Genomic DNA, 19,089 nt, shown 5'->3' on the forward strand with positions numbered 1-19,089 from the left:
AATCAGTGTACACTTGGGTTCAGTGTATGTACACCAGATAGCACTCTTCTGCCTCTATTATTGTTTTTAGCATTCAGTATACATAATTACTAATAATAATAATAATAATAATAATAAACATTTATAATGTTTTCATTGTTATATAAAACTGTGAATAATTTAGTTGAATATTATTTACAGTGTATTATAAAGACGCAAGTTTGTACAACACAATCTTTTATCAGTCACAAATTGATCACCACATGCCAAGGAAAGCTTTTATTTATTTCTTAAATTATTTATTTATCTATTTTTTTTAAATGAGCTTTGAGGTTGTTTGTTCTTAAAGCTATTATTGTGACAAGGATTTATGTGCATAATTAAACTAATGTATACAGATTTATACCATTGCCTTACGAAAAGCTTGAGGTGAAGAAATACAAGTGACGAATTTACCTTTCCAACTGCTCATGCAAAGTGCAGTGTCGGATTGCCCAATATTCATAATAAATGTCGAAGCCACTTCTTGGTTTCGGTTTCACTTTGAACAGAACACAAGGGATTTGCTTCCGTTACATCACCATTATCAGAATTAAACAAGACTTGTTTAATTACAGTTTATTCACCACTATATGCTACCTTTATTGGTTATACCCGTGAAAACAAAACGTTAAATAAATAAATAAATAAACAATCTGCTGAGCGTCAAGTGAAGCGCGTGCACGCGACAGGAGGAAGAATCTGAGAGGAGCGCGAGCAACTGGCGATGGAGAAATAACAGGCACAATGGGTAGGCAATAAATCAGTTCATAAAGTAGATGATATAGCCTGAAATGTTACTGTAATGTTCATGTATATGGAGTAGGAAACTGCTCGTTGTATTTTTGAACGTGGCTGTGTGGAGGAAAAAGTTGTGTTATTTAAAGAATCCCTTATTATATCCCTCTTCAGCCGAATACATCCATCTGTTAAATGAAAGTAAATTAAATGAATGTTGAAAAGTTAATGAAGTCAATGTAATTAATCAATAAAATATTAAATATATGGAGGGGAAAATATACACTGTAAAACATCTGTTCATTTCCTTATTCACATTTTCCTTATTTCCTTATTGTGATACACGAGTGTTTCGCGTTTATTTGCGGTGGCGAATTGCATTATCTGCTCTGTCAACTTTAACTTTAACTGACTTTTATTGACATTTTAGTCATTTTAAATAATAATATGATGTATAATAAATAATATCTAGAGAAATAAGCCTGTAAAATGACAGAAAATGTACTGGCAGTTTATTACAAGGTTTCTGTAGCATAATATACAACACCAACACAGACAATATAGCACTGCAGACTGTTAAAACTGGTCATAAAAGTCACTTTTTACAAGTTTTCAAGGCTAAAAGTTGTTGGTGGAAAAAAATCAAGATGTTATAATGCAGTTTAAAAGCAGAAATAAACGGGGTAAATACAGTGCAGTTGTACAGTTATGGATTTTCTTTACAGTGGGGTTTGTTGTTTGGAAATGAAGCGTTCATTTTCTAAGAAAAATACATATTGGGTCTTTATTTACTCCTATACTTTGGTTTTGTCTAGATTCACTCGCATCGTTTGTAGCCGGAGAGTTCGACAAACGTAAGCTTCAAACCCTTTTTTACATGATATAATTATTTTAATTAGTAGTATTACCTTTTTGTTCAGTTGCTAAAGTAATTCTGAAGGTCATTTAAGTTATTGTAATACAAGCGTCATATACCTGATGCGCCAATGCATGATTAAAGGTTTGATTTATTAAATTCATCACTTATCATACTGAATGGTTGATTTTATTCTCAGAGAGTGAAAGGCGGTGGAGTACAAGTGGTGATCGTCCTGAAAGTAAGCCAGTTTTATTATAAATACCACTGTATATTATTACAACATCTTTGAGATTCATGTGTAAAATAGTTAAAAAAATAATAATTTCCTACTACACGTGGGGTATGATGTCTAATTCAAACGTCAACAATCAATGTATTGCATTTTACACCACATCCTTGTCCAATATTTATACTAAATGTGTGTTGAACTAATCTATTTTGATTGATGAATTCATTTTGAACAGTATAATCCAGTCTTAACAACAACTCTTCAAACACAGATACATGTCATCATAACAAAACATCTTCATATGTAAACTCAAAAGTAACAATTGATTTTAATGAAGCACACGCTTAATTAACAGCTTCCTGTAGTTTTTCATTCAAGGCTGTTTTACATTTGTTGACATTTTGCATCATAGGAACTTTCATTCATTCATTTTCTTTTCGGCTTAGTCCCTTTACTAATCAGGGGTCACCACAGTGCAATGAACAGCCAACTTATCCAGCATCTGTTTTATGCAGCGGATGCCCTTCCAGCTGCATCCCAAACACACTCATTCACACTTATACACTACGGACAATTTAGCTTACCCAATTCACCTGTACAGCATGTGTTTGGACTCCAGAGCACCCAGAGGAAACCCACGCCAACACGGGGAGAACATGCAAACTCCACACTGATCCAGCCAAGGCCATTATATGAACTTGATTTCTCTCTTTACCTTTTGCTGTTTAACAAAGTGATTTGACACATATAGTAGTTCTGATGAATGTGTGGTTTAGGTCAGGGGTTCCCAAAGTTTTCAGCCCGCAACTCCCCAAATAACAATGTCAGTGACTCGCGACCCCCATTTTTCAAGGTGGTTATATTGTAAATATGCAAATGTTGCACACACAACTATAGGCAAATATAAACATGAGTATATTGACAACACAAAACTGCAACAGTCTATTAACCATATCATTTTTTATAGTCATTTATTAATTTAATCACATTTTAATATAGAAATTAAAGTCTGATGACTGATTTTTATTTGTTTGTTGTTGTTCTTTCTTTAACACAACTATTAACTATCTTTTGTGGGTTATGAATAAAATATGGTAATTCTAATAGTTTAATGAAATTTATTTGAGCTTTGGAAATCACCAAACGACCCCTTGTCATTGTCCCACGACCCCCCAGGGGGTTCCGACCCCCACTTTGAGAACCAGTGGTCTAGGTAATAATATAAAGGCATGAAGCTGTAAAACTTCTGACAGCTCATCAATCATTTGTTGTACTGAGCTTTATATGATCAACACAAACAAGTGAAGTTTATTTATAACTAATTTCAGGAGGATCACGTACTTATGATTGATCACAGCTGGTCCTGCGCCAATTCATGATTAATCAATCAGATGATTCCTAAGCCACTTTAAATACCCTAAATTCCACATCACAGCCATCTTCATTTTGAAGAATCCCCCCTTCCACCCCTACTCCTCCTTTCCTAAATAGGTGGCACGGTGGCCCAGTGCTTAGCACTGTTGCCTCACAGTAAGAACGTCACTGGTTCTAGCCCTTACCCACATTTCAATGCAGAGTTTACACGTTCTCCCTGTACTCATGTGGGTTCTTCCCGGTTTCCTCCCGCCGTCCAAAAACATGCAACTTAAGTTAATTGATTAATCCAAATCGGCACCATAGACATGGTCCTAATAGTAGTCATCTCTTAAGAGCAATCACTACTTCCCTCTCGGCCTGCAACGGGAGGGAGCCCTGGGCTGGAGGATCTTAAGAGCTCAGGGCTCTCTCCCGAGACAGCATGCCAAACAAGCTTTATAATCAATCATCAGCTAAGTGTCAACTCTTGAATTTGTTTTAATGTGCTATAAATTTGCAAGGTAAGTTTAAATTTGCAAGATATTGATCATGCAGTTTGGAAGAATAAAGAAATATTAAACAAATGTAAACAATCCCAAACTATGGGAAACTGTTTCCATTAACATAATTATTCATTATGGTTACTGTGGAATTGCTGCATATTCCTAGGGTTTTCTTTACATTATGTTGTTGTGTTTTCAGTGTGTGATCTAAGAATCGTTCTTCTTGGAAAAAGTGTATCAGAAAACATTCGAATCAGAAATTTAATCCTGGGAAAAGATCCATGTGATAATGAAGATCCGGCAGCCATTTTGAGGCACAATGTGACGCAGATGGCTGGAAGAGTGAAAGGCAGATATGTGACAGTCATTAACACTCTTCATCTGCTGAATCCAGACACTACAGATCATCAGATCACACAGACAGTCAAAGAGTGTGTAGAAATGTCTGACCCAGGACCTCATGTGTTCATACTTGTACTACAGTACAAAGACTTCACAGAGGACGACATGAGAAGAGTCAAATATGTGCTCAACACGTTCAGTGAAGATGCACTTAAACACACCATTGCTCTCACCACTGATAAAGAGACACCCAGATCAATGTTAAGTGCTTTATTCAGCCTTACAGCACAACCGACTGGAGGCTCTGCTGCGGTGCAAACTATTCATCAGTTAATGAAGGAGTGTGGAGGAGGACATCTGCAGGTGGATGAGAGAAATCAAGCAGATATATTTCAACTGATCGATAAGATTCTGCAGGAAAATCAGGAAGTGTATCTCACATGTGACACATATAGTGAGGTTATGGGAACTTCTGTGGATGAAGAGCCAGCCAGTTTAGAGGATAAAAATGAGAAGAGCCCTCGCCACAGTGATGATGGAAAACCCAAAGAGGCACAGAAACTGAGAAGTGAAGAAGGGAGACTCTCTGGTAAGTTTTCAGAATTAATATTTTAAGATTTATGAACGACAGTTTCAACTAAATGCAATTCAGCAAGTCTTTAAGCAATGAGGCTTTCAAATGAGCTCTCAATGCCAAAAATAGTATACATATGATATATAATAGTATACACTAAACTGATATACTATGCTTACAGCGTGTCTAATCTAATGAAGTTTGATGAAACAGAATAATTGTGTGTCTTATAGTCTAAACAACACTTTGTTATCATCAAACTTTGGAAAAAAAAAAAAGTTACAGACATTTTAAATGCAGTCTTTAATATTTAACGTCAATCTCAGAGTTCAAAGAAACCACTAGTCACTACGGTAATATTAAGGTTATTCAAGTAGTAGCAGAGGAACACATTAGATGGAAAGGAGAACAGAAAGCAAAAGCAGAAACGGTTACAGATTCTAGTAGATATCCATGATGTAAATGTGGAAGTGTACAACTATTATTAGCACAAATAACTCTACACATGGAGCAGTGTCTTTGCCCAGTTTTAAGAAGCATTAGTTTTGCTCAACATAGTTTAAAAAGTGCCACCACGTTGAAAAGCGGCAGGGGGTGGTGTAGGGGGATGTGACAGTTGAAAGGGGGGGGGTGGAAGGAGGTCATGCCATGTAGTTGAAAAGTGGTGGAGGGGGTGGTGTAGGGCGGCCATGACATTGTTCAATAGGGAGTGTGCGTGATGTAGTTGAAAAACGATGTGGAGGGGGGGCAAGGTAAGGGGGGAAGTGACATTGTTGATAAAGGGGGCAGTTATAGGGGGCCATATGAAGTTATAATTATAATTGAAAAGCGGCGGGGGGGGGGGGGGGGGGAGGTGATGTTTTCTTTTGTTGTATGTTTTGTTTTGTTGTGGTTGTGTGTTTTCCCTGACCCTAGGCATGTAACAGTCACTTTGGGTAAAAGCATCCACTAAGTCAATTAACTTAAATATATGTATATATTTTTACAGATTATACCGGACATAGTCCAACAGCGATTCGCCCCAATTGTAAGTAGATATTGAACACACAGTCATTGGAGTTATGTATGTGTTCTGTGATAGTGTGACTGAACATTATGCTCATATATTTCTTTGCCTTTCAGTGTCTGCAAACTTCACTGGGAGACAGAAGCTGAATGTGGTGCTCTGTGGAAGTAATGGATCACTTAAAGTCTCTGTGTCAAAACTTTTACGTGGAAAAAAGTCAAAAACTACAAGTCGGGAGGCAAGTAGTGAAATACGTGTGAAGAAAGAGAAGATTCATGGTCGTCAGATCAGTCTCTTGGAGCTTCCAGCTCTCAATCGTCTCTCAGAAGATGAAGTGATGCATCAGACTCTTCACTGTGTCTCTCTCTGTGATTCTGAAGTTCATGCTTTCCTCCTCATTATTCCTGTTGGTCCTCTGACTGATGAAGATAAAGCAGAAATAGAGACAATTAAAAGAACATTTGACTCTTGTGAGCAATTCATACTAGTGTTCGTCACAAATGGCACTGTTGAAGGACCTGTGACAGATTTTGTTAAAGTCCATGAAGATTCTAAACGATTGTGCAGTCAGTATGGTGGCAGATACAAAGTGATGGGGTTAAAAGAACTTGAAAATGCAAAAAAGATCCTAGAGCTGTTGAATTACATAGAGAACTTGAAAACTAAACCATATTCACTTCAGATGTACATGACAGCTCAACAGAACAGAGTCAGGGGTGAACTGGAGGAAAAAATGAGTGAAATGGAAAAGAAAATCAGAGACTTGCAACAGAGGATTCAGACTGAAGGTAGGGTGAACAGTTCGTTTGCATTCATTATTGTTTTTTAATTGCAAACACTAAATGCTGTTTTGGTTTTAGTCAACAAAATGTTGTAAAGGCATTATCGTTATCATTAAAAGGCATTATCTATATGGGCATAATATGGGAATATGCTTGGGCCATCCTATCATTGCGTGATAAAAATCTATGACAGGATTGGGCCCTATTTTCTCCTTTTTTTGTCGCTAAAATAGCGACAATTATCAATCTGCTGTCACTGTAATACCAATACACAAATACAAAACACTGATACACATCATACTCGTATATTTCCCCAAATGTTTAAATTAATTTTAGACATTACTGTTTAAGTGAACATCTGTGTACAATACAATCTCTGTAGTTTGCCTGTTTGTCTTCTTTGTAAAACAATATGTAGGCAGATGAAGGCAGAATCTAGAGAAAACCAAGCAGAGGACCAAATAAAGACCCTATATATTTTTTTTCTACACAAAGAAAGTATTGAGTAAAAGTAAAAAGGCAGTATTTTTAGAGATAGTGAGACATTTCTGAGCCTACTCCCATTATAAAGCCTTCAATATTTCCTGATACCATTCCTGAGCTCACTCTCTAGTCCCTCACTCTGTTCCATTCCCTGACTCTCCTCCAGATATTGCTTCAATCACTGACCTTGTACCAATTTTCTCCCGAAAAGTGGGCCATTCTCTTGCTCCACTCTCTAATTCTGCTCTAAAGTCTGCTCTGGTCTCTGACTTTTCTCCAGAGCTACTGCTTGCTACAGTCCTTGAACTTTGCGGTTTCTGAGGTGCAGAATTCTGGAGAAGAGTCAGGGACTAAAACAGAGTCATGGAATGGGATAGACTCTTGAGAAGATTTAGGGACTAGAGCAGACTATGGAAGAGAATAAGGTACTGAGACAGACTTTGTAGAACAGGGGTCACCAGATTTGTTCTTAGAGGTCCCATGTCCTTCAGATTTTAGCTCCAACCCTAATCATAAAACACACCTGAACAAGCTTATCAAGGTCTTACTAGGTATACTTGAAACACCCAGGCAGGTGTGTTGAGGCAAGTTAGTCTAAACCCTGCAGGGCACCGGACCTCCAGGAACGAGATTGGTGACCCCTGCTGTAGAAGACTGAGGGACTAGAGCAAACTCTAGAGCAGATTTGCAGATTCTGGAGACTGAATCAGGGACTGGAACAGAGTATGCTCTAGTCCCTTAATCTTTTACAGAGTCACCCTAGTGTCTGATTCTGTTCCAGAGTCTTCAGTCCCTGACTCTTTTTCAGAGTCTGCTCCAGTCCCTGACTCTTATTTAAAGTCTGCCCCAGTCACCGACTTGGCTCCAGAGTTTGCTCCAGTCCTTGACTTTTCTACGTAGTCTGCTCCAGTCCCTGACATTTCTCTGGAGTCTTCTCCAGTCCTTGAATCTGCTCCAAAGCATGTTCCAGTTTCTGACTTTGTTCTGAAGCCCATTTCAGTCTGTGACTCTGCTCTGTTCCGGAGATCTTTTCCGTTCTGGATTTAGCTCCAGAGCCGACTGCAGTCTCTGACTTTGTTTCAGAGCTTGATACAGTCAATGAATTCTCAGGTTCTGGGGTGCAAACAGATCCTCGGCACATGATATTCCAGAGCCTACTGTAGTTTCTGACTCTACTCCACAGTCTTTTCCAGTCCCGGACTCTGCTCTGCTTCAGTCCCCAAATCTTTTGCAGAGTCTGCCCCAGTCCCTGAACCCAGAGCATAGTTGCAAATTGGACCAGATTCTGGAGAAGAGTCAGGCACTGAAACAGTCAGGGAATGGGACAGACTCTGGAGAAGATTTAGGGAGTCGAGCAGACTCTGGAACGTACTGGGTTAGACTCTAGAAGATTAAGGGACAAGAATTTGAACAGGTTCTGGAGAATAGTCAGGGACAGCCACAGAGTTTGCTCTAGTTCCTTAATCTTCTACAGAGTCTGCCCCAGTTTCTGACTCTTTTCCAGAATGTGATCCAGTCCCTGACTCTTCTTCAGAGTCTGCCCCAGTCCCGACTCTTTTTCAAAGTCTGCCCTAGTCCCTGACTTTGTTCCAGTCCCTGACTTTTCTTCGAAGTCTGCTCTAGTCCCTGACAATTTTTTGGAGTGTGCTCTATTCTTTGACTAGTTTTGTCAAAAAATAGACCAGTCTGTCACTCTGCTCTGTTCCAGAGCTCAATTGCTTTCTAGATTTTGCTCCAGAGCCCACTGTAGTCTTTGACTTTTTTTCAGAGCTTGCAACAGTTCACGAATTCATTCATTCAGAATTGTCAGATTTTGGAGGGCAAACAGATCCTCTGCATGTCATCTTCCAGAGTTTGCTCTAGTTCCTGACTCTGCTTCAGAGTCTGTCCCATTTCCCAACACTGTTCCAGTCCCTGACTGTTCTCCAGAGTAATCCTAGGTTACCGATTCTGCTCCAGAGTCTGCTTCAGTCCTTTACTCTGCAACAGGGCCTGCTCCAGTTTCTGACTTTGTTCCAAAGCTCATTCCAGTCTTTGATTCTACTCCAGAGTATTCTAAAGTCACAATTTAAGCTAAAAACAAATGCAAAACATGGCTGAGTTTTGTTTAGTTCAAAGCAGACATTTCTAGGTGTTTCCCTTACATACGCTATTTCAATATTTTTAGCTGCAAGAAACTGCTTTATCTATGTTGTTGTGTTATAGGAGGTATTGTATTGCAATAATGCTGCAGGTTCATTGGATAATAAGCACAGTGAAGGAACATGTTGCCAAAGGAGCTTCTGATGTTCATTTGCATTCACTCTTCTATATAGCTGTAAAAAGTTCAAACTACTGCAGGACTTGAATGATTTAGGGACATTCTAAAGATGCAATATTTTAGAAATCACATATTTGCAATGACCAACTTTTGTCAGTAAATTAATGTTTGTCAGATATAAATTACCACCATGTGTCAGATTAACACTAATAAATAGGATAAATATGAAAGTGAGCTCTAATTTTTATCTTTTGACTATGCCGTGTGATTTGAGTTTTTTTTATACCGTGCCTCAAAATAGAAATAAAAATTCTAACCAAATGTTAATGCATGATTTTTATCAGGTTCCGCAGATGAAACAGACAATCATGAATGTCTGAGGATTGTGCTAATTGGGAGAACTGGAAGTGGAAAGAGCGCAACAGGAAACACTATTCTTGGAAGAGAGGAGTTTTGCAGCCAATTAAGGCCAGATTCAGTGACGAATGTCTGTGAGAAAGGAGTTGGAGAAGTTGATGGTCGATCCGTAGCTGTAGTTGATACTCCAGGGCTCTTTGACACGACACTGACAAATGATCAAGTGGTGGAAGAAATAGTGAAATGTGTTTCACTGTCAGCTCCTGGACCTCATGTGTTTGTCATTGTGTTGAGTTTGGGAAGATTCACCAAAGAGGAAACAGACACTGTAGACCTGATCAAGAAGATATTTGGTACAAAATCTGCTCAGTTCAGCATCGTTCTATTCACTAGAGGAGATGATCTCAATGAGCCCATAAAAGATTATGTAAGCAAATATAATTGTGCAGAGCTCCAAAAACTGATCAGAGATTGTGGAAACAGATTCCTGGCATTCAATAACAGAGAAAAACAAGACAAAACTCAAGTGATTGAGCTGTTAAAGATGATAGAAGAGGTGAAAACTAATAATCAGAGTGGATACTTCACAAACAGCATGTTTGAGGAGGCAGAGATGTCCATTAAGAAGAAAATGGAGGAAATACTGAAAGAGAGAGAAAGAGAGATGCAGGCTCAAAATGAGGCATTAAAGGCCAAATATGAAATTGAAATGAAAAATGTTATGAAGAGACTCGAGGAAGAGAAACAAAGAGCAGAAGAGGAGAAGATGAAAATGGAGAATAAATTCAGAGAAAAAGAGCAAAACCTCAGAAAAGAGTTTGAAGAGAAGGAGAAAACAGATCAGATCAAGCAAGAGATTCAACACCAGAAACGATTAGAAGAGGAAAAACAGCAGAGAGCTGAATATCATCAGAGAATAGAAGAAATGAAGAGAGAGATAGAAAGCCAGAGATCACAGTATGAACAACAGCAGAAAGAAAGAGAAGAAGAAGACAGAAAGAGAGAAGAGAAATACAGACAAGACCAAGACAAGATGAGAAATGAACAAGAGCGAATTATAGCAGAGGTACAGAAGAAACAAGAGGAGGAAATAAAGAAGAAAGAATATGATAATCAAAAGAGGAACAAGGAAGAAGAGGAGGAGAGACAGAGATGGGAAAGAAGAATAAAAGAGGCTGAAAATGACAGAAAAGAGATTCAAGAAGATATTAAACGACAGCAGAGAGAATGGGAGGATGAGAAGAAACGAAGGTTGAGAGAACGAGAGGAAGAAGAAAGAAAAAGAAAAGAGAAACACGAGGAACAACTGAGAGAAAAACAAGAAGAGCTGGAGAAACTGAGGAAGAGATTTGAAAGAGAAAGAGAAGAAGAGCGACAGAAGATGGAGGAGGAGAAACTGAAACAGAGAAGAGAAAGAGAAGAAAAGGAGAGAGAATATGAGGAAAAGAGACAGGAGACAAAGAGACATTATGAACGACTGGAACGAGAAAGAAAAGAGGAGTGGGAGAGAAGAAAACAAGAAGATGAAGAGAGACGAGAAGAAGAGAGAAAGAGATGGAGGAAAATGATTGAAGATCTCAAAAGAGAGCAAGAAGATGAGAAAGGTAGGAGAGAAGCCGAAGAGAAAGACAGACAAAAGAGAGAAGAGAAAGAGAGAGATGAAATGAAAAAGAAGCATGAAGAGGAAATAAAACAGATAAAGAAGAAACATGAATTTGAAGCCAGAAAACAAGCAGAAGAAATGAATGATTTCAGAGAGAAAAAGGAGCAGCTCATTCAGGAGCTTCAGCAGATGCTGGAAGAACGTCAACATCAGCATCAAATACTGGAGAAAATTTATCAACATCTGCAAGAACAGAAAGAAAAGGAAATCAAAGACCTACTACGAGAAGTAGAGAGAATGAAGAATAAATCCAGCTGTAACATTCTGTGATGGTCACCACCACCTTTCCTGTTTATAACTTTTAATGCTTTCTATTAGTAATGACAAATCGTATTTCTGTTGTGTGCTGCTTAAAATATCTCCCCATCTGATTGTCCTTACTTTTTAAATAGGATATTAGTCCTGAGACATGCTGTTGTATTTTTACAAATAACAAAAATCACATCTGATATACTACACAATACCGTAACACATATACTACACAGTGATTTATAGATTTTAATAAAATAATTAATAACCGTTGACACCCCTACTTCAAATCAGTTTACTTCCAAAAACTAATACAAGGTGCTTTTGAATAAAATGCTTTGGTAGATTAATTTGAGATTTGCCTCAGTGTTTTTTTTTTTTTTGTAACCTGTGTATGTTGTGGAATCAAAAGTTTCAATGTAAGTGTTTAACTGAAAAGTTATGTAAATGGTATTTTACTTTTTGAGGTAAATATGATGACCTTCTAAGCAAAGTTTGAGTCTAACAGGCCAACTGTCTGAGACATTAAAATTTTGTCTTCATGAATTTCCCGACTATTGGCAAGGTCCCAATGACTGCCGTTGTCTCTATGAAGTTCAGGACAATAATGCCAGGCTGATTGGTTTAGCAGCACCCATGCATTTGATTTGGTTCTGTTATGCTGCTGAGATCATGACTCAGTCCTATACTTTGTTTGCGTGCTTTAAGTTTTGTCTCCACCTCTATGCATCACAACCCCTTAAAATATATTTCAGAAGTTCACACTTAGCTGGTGATTGATTACAAATCATGTTTGACATACTGTCCTGAGAGAAAGCCCTGAGCTCACAAGATCCTCAATCCTGGGGCTCCCTCCTGTTTGCAGGTGAGAGGGGAGTTTGAGCTTAAGTAGATCTTGAGAACTTCCCTGGCTTATTATGGCTTATGGAAAATTAGAGATTGCAATAGAGACATATACTGCTGACTAAGAGCTCATCTATGATGCCAATTTCGTTTGGTCAATCCGCTTATGTTGCATGTCTTTGGACTATGGGATGAAACTGGGGAACTCGGGGGAAGTCTGCACAGAAATGTAAACTGGCCTAGTAAGGTCCTGAACCAGTGACGTTCTTGCTGTGAACAGTACTAACGACTGGGCCACCATGATGTCCTATCTAGAAAAGAAAGGAGTAAGGGTGGGATGGTGGTTCTTCAAGACCACCCTCTGAGATAAGAAATTCATATTTATGGTTAAGAATCATCTGATTAGAGAGTCATGTGTTAGTTAATGCGGGACCTCTCGACATTAGTTTATGAATAAACTTCTCATAATATGAGAAGAAATAAAGAAACGCTACTTGAAAACTACCGACCGGTATCCCTGCTTCCATTCATGGCCAAGATTTTGGAGAAAGTAGTGTTCAATCAAGTCCTGGACTTTCTTACTCAAAACAACCTCATGGACAACAAGCAATCTGGCTTTAAGAAAGGCCACTTAACTGAGACTGCCCTGCTCTCGGTCGTGGAGGATCTCAGACTGGCTAAAGCAGACTCTAAATCATCTGTCCTCATCTTGCTGGATTTATCAGCTGCTTTTGACACTGTAAACCACCAGATCCTGCTATCTACGCTTGAGTCACTGGGCGTCGCAGGCACTGTTATTCAATGGTTCAGTTCTTACCTCTCGGACAGGTCATTCAGGGTGTCGTGGAGGGGAGAGGTGTCCAACCTACAGCATCTAAACACTGGGGTACCTCAGGGCTCTGTTCTTGGGCCACTTCTCTTCTCCATCTACACGACATCTTTAGGACCAGTCATCCATAAACATGGATTTTCCTACCACTGCTATGCTGATGACACCCAGCTATACCTCTCTTTTCACCCTTATGATCCCTCGGTTCCAGCTCGCATTTCAGCCTGCCTGTCAGACATTTCACTCTGGATGAAAGATCATCATCTCCAGCTTAACCTCACGAAAACGGAAATGCTTGAAGTTTCTGCCAACTCGACTCTTCACCATAACTTTTCAATCCAGATGGATGGGGCAACCATTACTGCATCCAAAATGGTAAAAAGCCTTGGAGTAACGATTGATGACCAACTGAACTTCTCTGACCACATTTCTAGAACTGCTCGATCTTGCAGATTCGCACTCTATAACATCAGAAAGGTCCGACCCTTCCTATCTGAACATACAGCTCAACTGATTGTTCAAGCTCTTGTTCTCTCCAAACTGGAATATTGCAACTCTCTACTAGCCGGGCTTCCAGCTAATTCTATCAAACCTCTTCAGCTGCTTCAGAACGCAGCAGCACGAGTGGTCTTTGATGAACCCAAAAGAGCACATGTCACTCCGCTACTCACCCATTTGCACTGGCTGCCAGTTGCTGCTCGCATCAAATTCAAAGCTCTGATGTTTGCTTACAAAGCGACCTCTGGCTTTGCTCCTTCGTATCTGCTCTCACTTCTGCAGATTTATGTGTCCTCCAGAAACTTGCGTTCTGTGAATGAACGTCGCCTCGTTGTTCCATCCCAAAGAGGGAAGAAATCCCTTTCCCGAGCTCTCGCATTCAATCTGCCCAGTTGGTGGAATGAACTCCCTAACTACATCAGAACAGCAGAGTCACTTGCTGTCTTCAAGAAACGACTAAAAACTCAACTGTTTAGTCTCCACTTTCCTTCCTAATCTGCATCTGCCTCTCTGGCTATACAACTAACTGTAATAAAAAAAAATAATAATAATAAATAAAATAAAAAAAAACATTACTAATGCTTTGCTTCTTAGACTTTACACACCTGAAACTTGTCTACAGCACTTGTTCACTGCTGCTCTTATAGTTGTGTAAATTGCTTCCTTGTCCTCATTTGTAAGTCGCTTTGGATAAAAGCGTCTGCTAAATGACTAAATGTAAATGTAAATATACAGGGTAACACTGCACTTGATAAACTTTTCTAGTACTTCGCTTAGACTTTTCATAGACTTTTCTAAAGCCCTTCTTAGATTTTCCTCAAATTAAGTTCTGGTAGTGTCTGAAAATTTCAGACACTGTCTTGCAATGTAACAACAGCTGCGATGAGCATCTAACAAGGACCTATAGGATCACTGAATCTTGTTCAACTGTTCAAACAGTTTTTTTTTTCTTCCTGGTTTGATTACTGAGGTACACTGTGTGCAGCTACACATTGTTTATGTTTGCTGTGAGGTATCATTTCAGAACGCAGAATAGTGAAAGTGTCATGGATGAACAACATCAATCTCCTGGAGAGTTTTCTTCCTCCTTTGGTGTGTTTTTATTGTCATTCAGTCTGACATTATGACAGCTGAGATCTTGTGTGACATGGGAGACATGTTCATGCAGTTTGACATTCTACAATCATTTAGGATTATTGAAAATCACAGTGTGAGCCAGGTTTTAGACTTGTTAGTCTACTTGCTCAGACTTCTTTTACACATCTTTTAGACATCTTGTTAGACTTCTCACTCAGACTTCTGTTAATCTTCTCTTCTCTATTTCCACCTGGGGATCCTCATCCCAAGACCTCTAGAGATTGTGCAGCACCATTAATGTAATCCAAGTTCTGTGAAGAGATGATGCCAACCATAGAGGACTTCTAGAGGTCTCCATAATCCTGGAACAGGCCTTATCCTGAGCAGATGATGCGGTGGTCTTGGAGTGCAGAGAATGAGACTGATTCCTGAAAGACCCCAGTGAAAGACAAGTCTGCATTGATCTCGTGGTCCAGACTGTACACCCCCATGACCTACTCACACCTGCAGCTTCACCACGATGGATGTCCAGGGTTCTTCAGCCTCTGGTGCCTAGACTGCAGCTCTGCACAAGAAGTTTGGCCAGAGGAGAAATGTTCATGCTCAACTGCCAAAGCCATATCACCCTGCAGCTCAAGAGCGGTTACTCAGTGAAGCTAAGCAGGGTTGAGCCTGGTCAGTACATGGATGGAAGTTTACATGGGAAAACTAAGTTGCTGTTGGAAGTGGTGTTAGTGAGGCCAGCAGGGGGTGCTCAACCTGTGGTCTGTGTGAGTCCTAATGCCCCAGTATAGTGAATGGGACACTATACTGTCGGTGGGCGCCGTCTTTCGGATGCCTAACTCACTGCAGAATTAAATGTGCTCCTTAACTCTCCTGTTTCCACTAAAACTGTTCATTTGCAGCTCTAGAGGGTCAATATATATGGCCTTCTGCTATAGCCAAACCTTTGGTGACTGATGTCAATGCTAAATGCTTTCAGTGGTGCCAGCAGTGAAAGATTTTGGGCTGTGGATAATCTGAAACGTATTGTTCTCTGATGACTCCACCTTTACCGTCTTTCCCACATCCAGGAGAGTTATGGTGTAGAGAAGCCCCAAAGAAGCATACCACCCAGACTACTGCATGCCCAGAGTGAAGCATGGGAATGGATCAGTGATGGTTTGTGCTGTTATAACATGGCATTTCCTAGGCCCAGTACTTGTGTTAGATTTGTGCGTCACTGCTAAGGGTGACTGAACCATTCTGAGGGACCATGTGCACTCAGTGGGTCAAACATTATATCCTGAAGGCAGTTCTGTGTGTCAGGATAGAGCACCAACACACACAGCAAAACTTATGACAGAGTGGTTTGATGAATATGAAAGTGACGTTGAACATCTCCCATGTTACAGTCACCAGATCTAAATATTGAACCACTTTGGGGTGTTTTGGAGGAGCGACTCAGGAAATGTTTTCCTTCAGCAGCATCACATAGTGACCTGAACTGAACCCTATTCAAAAGGTCTCAAATATGGCCTCAAAAGGAGGCCCTACATCATACTAATGAGTTTTGTGGTCTAAAACCAGGTGTTTTAGTTTCATTGTCCAACCCCTGTAGTTACCTGATTGTGATATATACATTATAAATTATCACCACATATCTGTTCCCTATGGAAGAGGAGGGAAAAAACACAGCCATATCACCCTGCAGTCCAAGACCGGTTACTCACTGAAGCTAAGCTGGACTGAGCCTGGTCAGTACCTGGATGGGGGACCACATGGAAAAACTAGACTGCTGTTGGAGTGGTGTTAGTGAGGCCAGCAGGGGGCGCTCAACCTGCAGTCTGTGTGAGTCCCAATGCCCCAGTAAAAGTGAAGGGGACACTATGTGATGAGATGTTAAACCGAGGTCCTGACTCTCTGTGGTCAATAATAATCCCATGGCACTTCACGTAAAGAGTAAGGGTATAACCTAGGTGTCCTGGCTAAAGTCTCTCAATCGGCCCTCACAATCATGGCCATCCACTAAATATGCTCTATCACTGTCTCTCCACTCTCCCTATAGCTGGTGTGTGGTGATGCACTGGCGCTGTTGTCCTGTGGCTGCCGTGGCATCATCCAAGTGGAGCTGCACACTGGTGGTGGTGTGGAGAGACGCCCCCTCCCCATGACTGTGAAGCGCTTTGGGTGTATGACCATACACGATAAATGCACTATATAAATACACAATACAGTACATTACATTACAATATGTACCGAGACAACACACAATTACTTTTATTTAATTTTAAGAGCACCTTCAATGAATAATCAGACATGATTAAGTGCAAATAAAATGTAACTAGATCTTGGATTATATCGTAAGATCATCTACAGATGTTTTTGTGATTGTTGGTGGTCAATTACTAATGATTGTTTTGTTTTCTTAATATTAACACACATGGGCTACACATATATTTATTTTAATATTAACTGAATTGATTTATTTAGCTTTTTAGTGAGTGTGTAGTTAAATTCTCTTAAGGAGAGTCATTAGTCAATTATTTAAATATATTAAGTTATTAAAAATAAAAATATTAGAGCAGGTTAGAAAAATATCTTTCCAGGAAAAGCACTCTCATGCAAGCTAAAGACAGACATTTTTTTATTAAAAAGTGAGATGTAGTACATTGCTGTTGTTTTATCTCTGCATATGAATTGTAATACACCAACTTGTTTATATATTGGCATACACTCATATCGATCTTAATCTAATTAAAAATGTTTACGTTTCACTTTTGCTAAACGACATTTTAAACAAGTATTCACCATACCTCTTCATGGTGTCGCGTTTGGTTTGGTGTGATGATAAAGCTCTGGAGGCTCATAATAACACTGTGCTGCCTCTATCTACTGGACGCATAGGGAACAACATGGCCGCGCGTGCACGTTTCGTCATTTGAGCGTCTTTATGGCAGGCCGTTTTACCGTAACATGTTCCCAGTGTTTGATGTCCTAAATGCATTTTTATGATCTGATTATTGTTTTTAATGACAGCAGTATTGGTCCTCTGTGTATATTGGTGGCATGTTAAAACCAAGAATGCTTAACGTAATATTTTGTATGTTGTATATATGTAATCTGAGATATGGCAATTCCAATAGTGAATTGTTTTGTATATGTTGCATGTGTCATATATTTATATTTATTAAAATGCAGTGGAATTTGTAGTGAAAACATCTGTTTGATGTTTAGCACTGATGACGAATGTGATCATGTTAAGCTAAATCAGCTTGCCATAAACTTTCGTTTATTTCAGGATCGTAACGGAGTTATAATGGCAGAGAGTTCGAGTAAGTTTTGTATTCAACTAACCGATCAATATGTGTACTAACACGGTTAATGTCACCATAAGAGTCACTTATTACTGAACACGGAATAATCTTCAACTATAAAGCTGTTTTAGTCAGTTTATTGTGTTGTTTTGCTGTCTGTGCTGGACTGAAATTTGACTCCCTCCGCGTGCACGCGCGTCACGCGCTTCTGTTAAACTCAAAGGAGTTTATCGGAAACGTTTTATCGATCATTTTTCCACAATTGACAGCAATAACGAGCATAGAAACGTGATCTGATGACCAGGCAACACTTAAATGTGTTTAAAATTATTCAAAACGCCAAAATGGTAAACGTAGTCGACGGAATATACCGCATGTTTGAAAGTAAAACCGCACATAATTACCTCATATTCACTGATTATACCTTCAGTATTCATTATATGACGGTGTTTTGGCATTTATAATACATTTAGCTTTGACTACTGGTCTGTTTTTCTATATTATCTTTAATTCCTTTTATGTTCTAATATTTTTATTATTTATTTAGCCTTTTAGTCCTGGATTGATTTTTTGTATAAACGTTTGATGGTTTAAATGACTACTAAAACTTACTTAAAAATAAAAACATTTCAAATAGCATGCATTAGTCTGCCAAACAATGCCAGAAATATGGATTCAGTACTGTAAATAAAGACAATGAAGGCACAGTCATAAAATAGCAGGGGTTGTGCATTTTGGGGAATAATATTCTAAATATTTAGCAGTTGATCTGATAATTTTATCTCATATTGTGTCAGATTTTAATAAATGTATGTTCTTACAGTGAATATAGATTCAGTGCCATATATAAAAACAATGAAAGCATAAGAAAGACGCATTGTGTTTTATTTATTCATTCATTTTCTTTTCAGCTTAGTCCCTTTATTAATCCAGGGTTGCCAGAGCGGAATGAACCGCCAACTTATCCAGCATTTGTTTTACGCAGGTGTCATGGTGGTGCAGTGGGTAGCACGATCGCCTCACAGCAAGAAGGTCACTGCTTCGAGCATCGGCTGGGTCAGTTGGCATTTCTGTGTGGAGTTTGTATGTTCTCCCCGTGTTGGCGTGGGTTTCCTCTGGGTGCTACA

The 19,089-nt window shown here is 39.2% G+C and overlaps 2 protein-coding genes across 2 annotated transcripts in view; both read left to right on the top strand.

Annotated features, from left to right (window-relative positions):
* Positions 1-765: 765 nt before the first annotated feature.
* Positions 766-11,440, top strand: LOC130216913 (GTPase IMAP family member 8-like). The gene is made up of 5 exons (XM_056448841.1): positions 766-769; positions 3,903-4,597; positions 5,535-5,544; positions 5,742-6,413; positions 9,495-11,440. The coding sequence occupies exons 1-5, from the start codon at positions 766-768 to the stop codon at positions 11,438-11,440; spliced, it is 3,327 nt and encodes a 1,108-aa protein (XP_056304816.1).
* Positions 11,441-18,306: 6,866 nt separating this feature from the next.
* The window catches only part of LOC130216920 (calponin homology domain-containing protein DDB_G0272472-like), a 28,304-nt gene continuing 27,521 nt past the window's right edge, over positions 18,307-19,089 (top strand). The window contains exon 1 of the mRNA XM_056448855.1: positions 18,307-18,346. Within this exon, the coding sequence (XP_056304830.1) occupies positions 18,307-18,346 (40 nt within the window). The remainder of the gene's footprint in view (positions 18,347-19,089) is intronic.

Source organism: Danio aesculapii, chromosome 3, assembly GCF_903798145.1.
Source record: "Danio aesculapii chromosome 3, fDanAes4.1, whole genome shotgun sequence".
NCBI classification, from domain to species: Eukaryota; Metazoa; Chordata; class Actinopteri; order Cypriniformes; family Danionidae; genus Danio; species Danio aesculapii.

What these genes read in the sequence shown, in the direction of transcription:
- LOC130216913 (XM_056448841.1), top strand. An exon ending in ACAGAGGATTCAGACTGAAG is followed by an intron (nt 6,414 to 9,494) that starts GTAGGGTGAACA and finishes GATTTTTATCAG; the next exon opens with GTTCCGCAGATGAAACAGAC.